Consider the following 13438-nt stretch of genomic DNA (forward strand, 5'->3'; position numbering starts at 1 on the left):
GTCCTGTCTTACCAGGGCACTGCATGCTCATGGAAATCAAGAAAGCAAAACAGAAAAACAAATTTTCCCACTTTTAAGATACAAACAATCTGAAATAATCCAGCCAATCGCTAGCCCTGGCAGGTTCACACAACACCAGTCCTCCTGTCCATAAAGTGCACTCTCCATCATCCTGCTTGGACATCAAAGAGACAAGAGAATGAAGAGGATTGTGTGTGTGTGTGTGTGTGTGTGTGTGTGTGTGTGTGTGTGTGTGTGTGTGTGTGTGTGTGTGTGTGTGTGTGTGTGTGTGTGTGTGTGTGTGTGTGTGTGTGTGTGTGTGTGTGTGTGTGTGTGTGTGTGTGTGTGTGTGTGTGTGTGTGTGTGTGTGTGTGTGTGTGTGTGTGTGTGTGTGTGTGTGTGTGTGTGTGCGCACGCGCGTGCATGCTTGTGTATGTGTGTGTGTGTGTGAGAGAGAGAGAGGGGGAGCTCCACTTGGATTGCAAAGTCTTTCCCCCGGACTGACTGTGAATATACAGTTTCAGGTGTATTAGGGAGCAAGGAAGGGTGGGGGAAGTTGGAGGAGAGGAAGTAAGTAGGGTATGAGCAGGGGGTGGGAGTGGGGGGCTGATGTTAATAAACGTAGCCCTCGTGGTATGGGTGCGGCTGGCAGTAGGCCCCTTCCTGCGCGTAGGGCATGCTCTCGTCAAAGTGCGACAGCGGCACCGTGTCCTCCTCGTTGATCTGCCGCTCCATGTCTGTCTTCAGCACCGGCCGCTGATTGTCAGGGAACGCCATGGAGAACAAAGCCTCAGGGTCGCATACAAACTTGTACACATATCTCTCCCCCGCCACCTGTAGAGAGAGAGAGGGAGAGAGAGGTGAGAAAGGCAGGGAAATATATGGCCACTGTAAAGGCTGATTTATGAAAGAGAAAAAAACCCATCAAAAAGTGACAAGAGCATGGAATTTTGGCAATTGTTAAAAGGGTTGTGAGATAATCTAGGTTGTAACGTGGCTTTAAGAGGAGACCAACACGCCGTTACTCAGGTATGCTTTACCTTTTGCATGATCCCCTTCTCATAGTAGTAGCGTAACGAACGACTGAGCTTGTCATAGTTCATAGCTGGTCGATTTTTCTGTATTCCCCATCGACGTGCCACCTTTAAAACGAAACACAGTCACCAAACACACACAACAAAGGGGCATTATAGCAGAATGTCAACAGCATTTTCCACATTATCCTTCGTGCACATTTCAGAGTGTAAGTCACGTAAACAGAGGCCATGTTCAATTTACCCAATTTCCTGACAAGAAAGCTGCGACAGTTGAAATGTTAAACAAAGCTTACTAATCCATATTTCCTAATAACAACAATTAGAGTGCGTCCAGACTGGGGCAGACCTGATCAGCGATGTGTTCATTAGGAACTTGTCACACGCCCAGCGGAGGAGGCAGCAGATGTTACAGCACCTGTCAGCCAGACCTCCCACCACCCGGCCTCGCACTCCAACCCACAGCCCTGTAGCGATCTCTCTCTCTCTCTCTCTCTCTCTCTCTCTCTCTCTCTCTCTCTCTCTCTCTGTCCTTCTGCTTAGATCACATCCTAACAATTCCACTCTTTATTGTATTTATTTCAATTAATTCAGGAGTGACTCAGGAGGCAGAGCGGGTGTTGTGATTCCATCCGTGGCTTCACGTTGAAGTGTCCTTGAGCAAGAGGCGATGACTGTAGACCATTTATGCAGACAATTGCTCTCTCTCTCTCTCTCTCTCTCTCTCTCTCTCTCTCTCTCAATCTTTTGTTTCCTATACTTGCTCTGTGCTGTTCCCTCCACTATCCTCTTTGTTTGTTTCTATTATATTCTATTCTATTCTATTCTATTCTATTCTATTCAAGACCACTATACTGGATTTCCAGTCCTTTCATGTCATGTCCATTCACATGCTACACCTGTGCTGGCGAAAGGCAGAAGCTGTGAGCTAACGGTTGTCCTCAGTGCTCATGCCCAAAAGCAACTGCATTCGGTCACCTGACGGCATGAATGGGCCCCCCTGTTTGTTGCAGCTGGTCCATGCCGCTGAGTGCCGTTAAGGCAGCATGGACCCCTGCCAGGTACCCCCTCACCACCACTCTGCTAGTAGCCCCCCACGCTCGTCTTCCCTCAGTACATAGAACTGGGCAGCAGTGACTGAGCCTCGCTGTGTCTGATGTGGGCGGCACACAGAAGCCGACCCTGTTTCCATTTCAAAGGGACCAGCCGTCAACATAGCTTATATTTTTAGGAATACGTTCATTGAAATATTTATCAGGGCTGCGCTGCTGACTGACGGTGGAGGTGATTTGACTGGAAGACATGCTTTTACCATGTGACAGAGTCGAGGAATAAAGAGGAAAAGAAGCGTCAGGAGAAGTAGCTTTTTATTTTACTGCACATGTGCCTTTTTAAGTACCCACATTGCTCTGTGCACAACATTTTGTTAAGGTTCTCACCTCCTCTGGTTCAATGAGTTTGAACTCCATGCCACGGCCGGTCCAGGCGATAAAATGGGAGTTGGATGGGTCGTCTAGCAGGGCCACCAGGAACTGCCAGAGCTGTAGGGAGCCTCTGCGCTGGTACGATGGGCCCTCACGATACACCCCTGACTCCTGCTTGATGTCACCTTCAGGCCACACACACACACACACACACACACACACACACACACACACACACACACACACACACACACACACACACACACACACACACACACACACACACACACACACACACACAGTCATTATTAGTGTCTTCGTATCACTCTGCTAACCAAAAATACCCACTTATTTTACCTGTACAACAAATCTCTCTGCTTGCTGTTTGCTATTTTTGCCAAATGTAGGATTTTGCAGAATGTTCACCATTATGAATATACAGTATACAGTAATGACAACAGGGTTTAAGTGGTTAATGTTGCCTGTTGTCTGAACTGTGCTTGTATTTTCTATTTGAGTTGTCTATTAGGGCATATGATGATCATTACTGTAACTTCAATTATTTACTGTTCTGAAAAAGAAAAAGCATTTTAAATAAACTTGATGTGATCAAAATTACTGTTTGAAACAGACTTGTACAAATTAGAGCTGTAGGGGAGTGAAACACCCACCTTCAACCTTTTCAGGAACCACACAGGTGTCGTCGTAGAAATGCCTGGCCACTTTGTCGAACATACAGCCTGGTGACATTAAAGTACAGAAAATGGTAAAAATGTTATATAGTAGCCAAAGAAACACCTCACCCAAAACGCACATATCAATCACATCAATCTCAAGTGTTGTGAAGCGGTACCTTCGGTCCTGTTAGCGTGGGCCAGATAACCGTCTTGCCGCAAGTAGACAGAATGGCAGCTAGGCACTTCTGCTGAAAGCCAGGGGAGGAACAGGAGAGAGGGTGTTAAAGGGCCAGAGGGCAGCATTAAGAACACTATCTGAGTTATTTGAGAGCAGTCAGACCCTGTTCACTCAACGCACCGCTGGCTCTGATTAAAGAATGTGTCCTCCAGCGCTAGTAGCAGCCTTCCATGGTGGCTCCCAGTCATAGCCCAACTCACTACTGCGCACCGCTAAACGCACCTTCTGAGAGTATAAAGCGCACAGGAGGATTTACGACTGGATAAAGCACAGTGCTATTATGAAACTGCCGTGGGTAAACTTGACAGGATAATCAAGGTTTTTTCCATGAACGCAAAAAAAAATAAAAAAAATAAAACATTTCATTTGGATTAATCAGATCTGTTTTTTTGTGAAAAGAGCAGGTGTAATATTTGATCTCATACAAAACAAAATGTTTTTATGAAATCATAAGGTAATTTGTTATCTTGTGAACATATTTGGCTTGTTACATTTTAATTGAAATGTCTAACTGAACAATTCTCAGAGGTCTGAATGCTTGCGGTTTTGAACGAGATCCTGCATTTACTATTTTGCTTTACACCATCGTCCAATTGAACTTCCACTCACTGCTTATGTTAGAACCTTCTACAACAAAGGCCATCACAGGCATGGCTTACGATCAAAACGGCCGATACGGTTACAAAGTGAATGCTCAATAAACAGACTGAGGCCCTTCATTTAGGCCCATAAACATTTCTCTGAACTTCATCAAAGTAATGGGCTTGTAGAGGAAATTACTGCTAATGAAATTACCAGCTCCCCTCCCATCCTCTCCAACAGGCCTGCTCCAGTCAACAAGCTCCACAGTGACTGCTAATAAATTCAGCCTAATGCTTAAATCTGGGATATACAGTAACTGTAGTCAGTAGTAGTTCAACTTCCTGGCTGTTAAACCACAGTGTGGTCATACACAGTGCTGTTGACGGACATGAAGCACGTATCCTAAAACATTTCAGGGACAGGGAAATTTATTTTTGTCTTTTGATGTCCATACTCCATAGTCCATTTATTTTAAAAGGAAATATACAATGCATGTTATAACACCTTTCAAGAGCACACAGCTCATGAAACTCACTCAACACACAGAGACCAAGTAAACATTCTATTAAAAAAGAGAAAAACACACAAATTGCAGTTGCAAGGCTTTTCTTTGACGGCAATGGTGGAAAATTGCAGAGTTGCTGTTGAAAAAGAGGGCTCATGTAACAGAGCGGGCAGACCAAGTGAAAGCCTGTGGTGTTTTTCTTGAAAGCAACGCCATAGGAGGCATCTGGGGAGACGCTGCTTTTCCCCTTGACTAGTCACACAGATTCTATCCCAGTTCTACCTCTCCGGGGCCCTGTCGGTCCGTCTTGTGAATGAACATGGCAGACCAGTGCAGGTTCATTCATGCCCTGCTACTGCTATAGTCCCAGGCCCAGCGGCTCTGGGCTGGGGATTAGGTCCCTTCACTTGCTCACTAAAGAGAATGGGGAGGTGTGTGGGCGGATTTTGGATTATGACCAGGCGTAGGCCCCCACCCCCACCCCTTCTCTATTAGAGCACCACAGGAAATGAAGACCAGCACAGACACCCGACCCAACCAGACCCCCTGTCCTAATAATGGGCAAACTCAATAAACGCTACCCCCCTTCTCTCCCATTCCTGAAATGATAACGCTCTGGTAGTATATGAAAAAATAAGAATGCTGTATTTTATTTTATTCTATTTTATTCATTCATAAATGTTTTATTCTTAAGATGAAACTTCAGCTTCAATGATTTAGGAGTAATGATAAACTAGTTTAGATGGTACTGTCTGATACACACATGCACACGCACACACACATTTCTGCATGTGCTTGTAAATGTCTGTCTCACCCGAGTCGTAGGTGAAATCCCTTGGCTCCTGCTTGATCATCATGGATGGAGGGTATGTGTGAGGCAGCGGGGCACCCACCATGGCTGGGTGCTCAAACAGGGGGTCGGGGTACTCCTGTTTGAAACCTTGAGGAGGAAAGGGGATGTTGGGCTCTGACATCTGTCTGTGGTACATGGGCCGGCCTTCCCGGGCCATGGAGGGTGGGGAGGGGAACGAGTGGCATGGCTCCGACAGCTGACGCCGAAATCTGAACAAATTACAGAATAACTGGATTATTTCCGTCCGTGCGGGAAGAAGCAAAGACGAATCTATATGACAACACTGTACCTTGAGCTGCAGCAGCAGCATTCTGGTGAAACAATATTTTGCAAATAATTCTTAGTGTATATCTTAAGATTCTTGGGGGGAGTTTGCAAACATTGTGAAATAAAATAGGAGCCAAAATGTTCTTCATGTTAACAGCCTGGTCTAAATGTGACACTTTGTACAACACAATCAAAATCAAATCAAATCAAAATCAAACACAGCTATACCACTTTGTACAAGTTTGCACAAATTAAGCAAAATCAAACACAGCTAAGTAGAGATATAATCACATGCCAGTTGCCCTCGCTATGAGTCCCTCTGGATAAGAGCATAACTGCTAACACTCTAAATGTGAACGCCACGCAGCGGGTTGTCATACCTGTGGTCCATGGAGTAGGCATCAGGGAGAGACTGTGAGGGTGTCAGGTGGGGGTAGGTCCTATCTGGCTTGGGAGTAGGGGCTGCCGTGGGGGACGCCTGGTGGAGCGGGGACACAGGGGTGCTACAAGGGGGCGTAACTGGGCTGGAGGACTTCATTCCTGTAGGCTGTTTCTGCTCGTAGGCACTGGGGGACAGAGTGAGTCATTATTATTAATAATAACAATAACAATAACAATAACAATAACAATAACAATAACAATAATAATAATAATAATAATTGGTTATAACCTTACACAATACACAATATAAGTTTTATATCAAATAAATGCTGGCTGACATTTAAATTAATTTGCATAGCTTCACTGAAGAAAATAGGACTTCATCAACATCACCATGTCTCCTGACATACATTCTGGTGATTTGATGGAAAGTGCTGCATGGAAAATGTGACACCTTGTCTCCTTTTGTCTACTTTTCATCCTATTCATCTGAGCATGTGACGGCAGGTGACTTAATGAATCATACATGATTCAAGACTCACTAAAGGTGGGTTTATGACGGCTTTCTGCATACATAGTAATTTCACAAGCATGCACAAGGAATAAATGTCATGTATTACAAATCAAATTGATTCAAGATTGAGTGTAACTAAGCAACACTCCGGTGCCATGGCCTCTGGGAATCAGAACGGAATTCACCGAATGTGAATTGTTGCAAGGTGGTAGGCCTAGGTTTACTTAAAATCCGTCTTCAGTCCCCGTAACATTTAGCATTTATCATAGGATATTTTATTTAATTTGCCACAAAAAAGTATTTTTCAAATACACGAGCAATCACATGCGCTATCTGTATATGTATACTGTATGTATATCCCCTTCACTCTTCTCACGGAATACTACAAAATGATGGAGCATGCACCGGAAAAAAGCACTTCTCTGAAACAAACACTGTCTCTATGACAAATAAAGCTTTAGTTAACTTAGAAAATGTCACACTTGGATTTGGAGGAGCAAGTTTCATGATTAAAGATACATCACTAAAACACTGCAGTTCCATTCTGCAAAAGTATTCAATTAGCCAAGGACTGAAATTGCCTGCATGTCCTTTAAACGTTATTACAATTAATGCTATCAATTGTATAAAGAAGAAATAGCAGGTTTTTGGGATGATGACGTCGGCGGCCAAATACATGTAATTTTGGGGGTACTTGACATGAAAAGGTTTGAGAACCACTGACATAGTTTTACAGAAAACCTGTTGGGATTTAGAAGACATTTGAAGAATATGCCTAGTTAAACACTGTCAACAGCTTGTTTTTGCCTTTCCCACCTGATGTTGTACAGGCACTTCTCTCCATAGTGGAGTCTGAAGGGCCGCTCTTGGTTACAGTTAGAGTTGAGCTCTGAACACGGGCTATGAGGCTCCCTTTTGATCTTCAGCTGGAGTCCGTGGAACGCCACTACACCAGACACAGAAGGGAGATTGAGAGAAATCTGTTTAGATAGAAATGAAAATCACACATACTACATAATTGTTACGAATGCTATGGTGAGTTTGGAGAATCTTGTGTTCTCCAAACTACAAAACACCATTCAATCAATAATAGCAATTAGCATGCCACTGAATTCCCTACATTATGATGAGATGTCTGCGAATATGGTGAAGAAGAATCAATCCAAAATGGAAAACTGAGCATCCTTCATGCTTGTCTGTCTGACATACCTGGTCATCAATCACACCAACAACTTACTTCAAATCATATTTGTATGGTCTCTTTCTGAGGGGAAAGTCATAAAGTCATAAAGCTAGGGGTTACTAAATGCTTTATCTGCTTTCAGCTGGCTGTCAATACGTTCCAGACAACAACAAGAGGGCTCATTGATCTGAGGAGAGCGCACAATCACTACCTATGGCCCCCGCAGTGAGCCCGGTGCATCTGAGTGGCTGTAAAGTGCCTGATCAGTCCTGATTAACATCCCATCATCTGGAGTCATGATCAACGCTAATCCAATTGGCTGCGCTACTGACAAAGACCCAGTCAGTTAGAATGAAGTCGAGCTCAGGTTGCCTCGCGAACTGCCGTCTCACCGCAAGTGTACGCGAAGACGTGCAAAGCGGAGAAGTTACTCTACAGCGCTCTGCTCTATCAAATCCCGCTGATGCATGACAGACGTCCGGCTAAGCTCGAAGGGGATAGCTTTTGATATACCGACGGAATTGGGGTCTACTCTTTGCTTAATCAAGACACAAAGCAACCAGAGTTTATGAATGGATGTAGGAAATCCATCAACTCCATCCTACCACAAAACCAACAGACATTTGTTGAGCTAAAATGACATTCAGATTCATGGTTTTGGTTTGCTGGGGTGAATATTTTCCTTGAAAGGCCCATTGAAACAGGCCCATGTCCAGGGGACTGTGGGAAGCACTTTAGGGCCAGGGAGCTGAGAGAAGCGGATGTTTTGGGGAGTTTTTCTCATGGCTGACTGACAGCTGCCATGTGTGCAGGTCTCTATGTGCAGGAGTCAATCTGCCAACACCCCATCTGACTCCCAGCCGGGCCCCTGGGGGATGGGCCACACGGCCCGGCGTGACAAAGTGTAGGGGTTGTTTGCGGCCCTCGCTGGGGGCCTGACCTTTCCAGGTCATCGATTGGAGGTCAAAGAGACACTTCCTGAGGAGAGACCTTTGGCAAGCTGCAGTGCTACTCACAGGCACATAAGACAGGATATTCTAAATAGCCTTGAAATACTTATTAAGTTGACAACAAAAGTCTTAGTTACTTAGTTCAGAATCTGCCTCACTATATTGCCAATACATACAAGACATACAAATAATGTATCCATGTTAAATACAATAAATGCTAGAACCATTTGCACTGATTTCCAAGAGAATTGCATCTGTATCGGCAGGATTTATTTTTTATTTTTCATGGGTTATACTATATGCATAAATATTTAGGGGTTGATTATTTTGTATCTGGAATTTATTAGCGTCACATCAGCTGCAATATTAATAATAGGTTCACCTAGACTGAAGCAGATCTTAAAATAGAAATGGAAATGTCACAATAGATTTTGTCAATGGGGTGCCAAGTAACACAAATCAATAGCGAAGGCATTGCCCCTAACTAGAACAGATACTTCCTTTTTCAGTCCAGAATGTCATGCCCATCACTGCTTGATTGCTCTCATTATCTACATATTGATTAGCCTAGATGGTAGGGTGTTTAAAAGAATACGCAGTTGAAACAATTACTGTCTCTATTTTAAATGCAAATGGATTTGTGTTATTAGCAAAAATATAATTTGTCATTTTTCAAATGCAAGGCTTCAATAACAACCTTTCAGCAAACGTTAGTATGGGCACATATACTGTACACATAATTTGCAAATTATTATTATTCATTGTGGTAAATATTCTATATTATAGAATATCTTAATTATAATTACTTTTATTTTATATTTTGCCTGTTCGACTTCTATTTAATATTAAGCAGTTATAAACAAACAAGTACTGATTACCAAAATGAGCCCTTGGGGCTGACTAAAAAGCGTGGTTTGGCAGACCCAGAGTCTACATTTGGCAGATATGAATCTGGTCCATTCATAAAACAAGATGAAAAATACAGTTTTTGGTAGCAGTCAAAATTACATTCTATTTTCACCTACTAGGTGCTGTTAAATGTTAAATGTTAAATGAGACTCTGATCTGCTGGTGGCCTCATTTTACACCTCCTCTCCTCTCCTTCATTCCCTGTTAAGTTATGCTAATGGTAAGCATCTGTGTTGGAGCTGAAGACAAAGAAAATTCTCCTCCATCATCACAGCCTGAGGACCCATTAGGTATCCGAGACCGCTCAGCCACCACTGGTTTGATGCTAACCACTTGGCCACTTGAACCCCAGCATCCCTTCTCGGGGAACATTTGGCAAAAATAGCCGATCTACAAGCTCTATTTCTGCCGAAGAGATTTGGTGTAGATGTAAAAAAGTGGTCCAAGTACAGTTGCAACTCTGTCAGTTCCGTTTCACTGATAGGGGGTTAAGTGGTTAAGTCCTAAATACTTTGCATACGACGTAGAAAAACTAGCTATTTTCAGATATTTAAATGTTGTGCTTAAATGGATGGAGAAGTCTTGAGTCTGCTACTTTGGAAAGTGCCATTGCTTGTCAAGTGGGTGATACATTTGACACCTTTAATATAGAATAATATACAAAAAATGTCGTTCATGCCACATGTTCCTTACATTTCATTTCCCAGATTACTTGTCTGTTTTTTGTTTAGTTCTTTTCTATTTCCATCCACCTCCACCTTTCTTTCACTCATCTATATCCACCTAATACTTCCTCTATACTTTATTTCATCCTTTCAGTCCGTCCAGTCACCTCCTCTCTCTCCATGCACCATGATGCTTCAATCCATTCAACCATCACTTGGTCTCTCATAACCCCCCCCCCCCCCCCCCCTTTCTCTATGTCCATCCATCCATCTCTCTCTCCTCTAACCATGGTGAAAACCCATATGGGAGAGCTGCCGGTTGGGATGCCTGCTCGTGAGCCCAACCACGGTGCCCTCGCCCTCCCACCATCTGTTAGTGCCTCTCCAGTCTGCTGCAGCATGCCAACAGGACCATTCAGATGGTCAGCAGTCCCCTGCTACAGTGGCCCCCGCCCCTGGGTGCTTCTGAAGGACAAGGGGACAGCGTAGGTGACCTCTGGTTCTCAGCTACTAGGGACCAGTCAACCATCTTCCAATGCACTGTAAATATATCTTTTTTTTTTTGCTTTCATTTTTTGGGGAGGGGGGTCAATACCCAGGGATATGTGCTTTCCATACAAGCTGCGCTCACTGCTGTACACAGTCAAATCTGGAGTCTTAATTAACTTTAAATGGACCCTTGTGGGTAAATATTTACATTCAGAACTAAGTTGATGCTCAACGAACACAGCAACTAAAAATAATCTATGTTTTTTAATGTAATATTCAGGTGAGTTGTATATCACAATTTTCTATATCAATTATTAGATATATTTTTTCAAATATATCTAATAATTGAGATTGCTTGCAATCTCACGATAGATATGTATCACGATACAGAGGCCACGATACGATATATATCGATATATCGATTATACGTTTATTAAAAATAATGACCATGTTGCACAAATACAATAAACACTGTCAGGCCCACAGAGTTTGTAAGGGGGGCTTTGATAACGTTAAACAGAGGTACGTTTGTCAACACTGCGTCACCCAGATAATTCATGCCGTGTGATTGCCGTATCGATACAGCAGCCTCTCGATCGATTCACCTATCGTCCGGATGTTCGATCGATATATTGCCATATCGATTAATTTAATGCACCACTAAGAGGGAAGACCAATATTTTGCAGGTTTCTCACAGTTTGGCTCATCTAAAAGACATGTGCTAGCACCGGTCCCCACTGAGCTCCACTCGGTCCATTTCTGTCCCCGTCTTGGCACTACTCCGCCTGGGGAACGGCGTGCCAAGTCACCAGCCCTGTCTGCATTCGCTGTCAGCGCTAAGTGCACGACCAGGTGAAGTTGTAACAAATAAACTAACGACATAAAGTAAATGTATGTGTGTGTAATAGGATTATTATGAGATTATCTGGAAAATGATATATATATTTTTAAATTGCCTTTGAGTGGATTATTATGTGAGAGAGTGAGAGGGAGAGAGAAGCAGAGAGAGAGAGAGAGTGAGAGCAAGAGAGAGAGCACTCTTGTTAAGATGTCGTAAAAAAAGCTGTGCTAAAAACATCGTGACAAGTCCCAGAAAATAAACCACAATATTTTGATGTTTCCTTATGCTAATAAATCACAGTGCAATAATATCACACTGGTGGTGGCAAAGAGCTCTCGTTGCGACAGAGGGAAAAGAGTGCCACACACACAAACACGCTCGCGCACAAACATGCACAAACACCCTTGCGCGCAAACACGCACACACACACACACACACACACACACACACACACACACACACACACACACACACACACACACACACACACACACACACACACACACACACACACACACACACACACACACACACACACACACACACACACACACACACACACACACACACACACACACACACACACACACACACACACACACACACACACACACCCTCCACTCCCATGCACCTGTCTGTCTACCCACAAGACTAGCTCTCTAGAGAGCACTTGTGTGAGCAAAGGTGAGGATACTGAGAGACATGGAAAAACACACTCTCACTGAGTACAAACACACAAATCGAGACAAGGATACATAGGGGATGCATGTACAATACTAGACATGCACACATACACACTAAAAGCCTCCGTTAATTTCACTCTGAATGTACAAAATGTACCGGTCCATTTCAGTTTGTACATTCTATGAGTTACAAATGGATAAATTAACTCTGAGTAAAGACACAGAGAAAGTGACGTGGTCGCTTACTCACAGTTTTCAGTCTGGAAGTCTGGAACAAACTGCTCGTCATTGTCGGGAACTTGAGCTAAAGATGTAAACAGAGAAGAAAAGACCACATTATTCCTGTTAGATAAGATATGGACAACACAGCATTGATTACGGTTGAATTCAGCCCAACGCTTCCGCTTGTGGTCACACGGGACCATAAATCGAGCCATCCCCAGCATTGCTCATCTCTGTTTAATATGCATAATGCACATAATGTGTGTGTGCGCAAAAACGCACATTTAACATAAATTACGAAAGTTGCTTATTTTCACGCTGACGTTCAGGTTTCGTTTTAAATAAGCTAAAAACTGATTTAAGTAAGTAACACAAACAGCTAAATTACACTCCACCCAACCAATGCCAGTGATGACCAAATCATCTCTTAGGTCATCTTGCATGCAATCCACCATCAAATAAGTCATAACTTATTGAAGAGAGACTGAACAATAGGCTCGTAAATCAAAGTACACGCAGTAAAATCCTCAGTGTTAATTTATGCATTTCTAACGCTGAACATGTACGAACGCTGAACATGTAGGAATGTAAACCGAATAGACACGTAAGAGCCCATTTGCTTACATTTTTACACTCTTGGAGTTAAATTAAATGAAACTAAATTAACACTGAGGACTTCACTGTGTATGTTGTTTCGGTGCCCCAGTCTACAGTACCTCAAAATGTCCTGAGGTCGTCCTGGCCATTGGTAGCACTATGTCCCCAGCCCTCAGTCCAAGCCAGCAGCCAAACACCCATTGTTAACTGTATCTAATTGGGTTCTTCCCCACTGCTGAATCCACCTGTACCTGCCGAGTTAGGTCTGTTCCAAGCCTGAGAGTTGTACCTCTCCTTCACACGCCCCTGCCTGCACCCAGGCTAATGCTAAAATAATGAAGCCTTCTCTCCGCACTGGGTCCAATTAGGCGTGCACATATTTATATCACACATATTTACACTCGGTGACAGTTTTTCATGTCC

General features: G+C 43.4%; 1 protein-coding gene across 4 annotated transcripts in view; it reads right to left on the reverse strand.

The window, feature by feature from the left end:
* Nucleotides 1–612: 612 nt before the first annotated feature.
* Nucleotides 613–13438, reverse strand: part of etv1 (ETS variant transcription factor 1) — a gene marked incomplete at both ends in the record, with an annotated part of 17218 nt that continues 4392 nt past the window's right edge. For 2 of the 4 annotated variants that reach the window (XM_079502928.1, XM_079502929.1), the window contains 9 exons: nucleotides 613–834; nucleotides 1041–1142; nucleotides 2474–2643; nucleotides 3130–3198; nucleotides 3312–3380; nucleotides 5275–5522; nucleotides 5961–6146; nucleotides 7292–7421; nucleotides 12447–12500. In XM_079502928.1, coding sequence (XP_079359054.1) covers nucleotides 613–834; nucleotides 1041–1142; nucleotides 2474–2643; nucleotides 3130–3198; nucleotides 3312–3380; nucleotides 5275–5522; nucleotides 5961–6146; nucleotides 7292–7421; nucleotides 12447–12500 — 1250 coding nt within the window. The remainder of the gene's footprint in view (nucleotides 835–1040; nucleotides 1143–2473; nucleotides 2644–3129; nucleotides 3199–3311; nucleotides 3381–5274; nucleotides 5523–5960; nucleotides 6147–7291; nucleotides 7422–12446; nucleotides 12501–13438) is intronic. The other 2 variants (XM_079502930.1, XM_079502931.1) reach the window with 2 other exon arrangements.

The sequence above is a fragment of the Electrona antarctica genome, assembly GCF_951216825.1.
Source record: "Electrona antarctica genome assembly, chromosome: 6".
Classification (NCBI taxonomy): domain Eukaryota; kingdom Metazoa; phylum Chordata; class Actinopteri; order Myctophiformes; family Myctophidae; genus Electrona; species Electrona antarctica.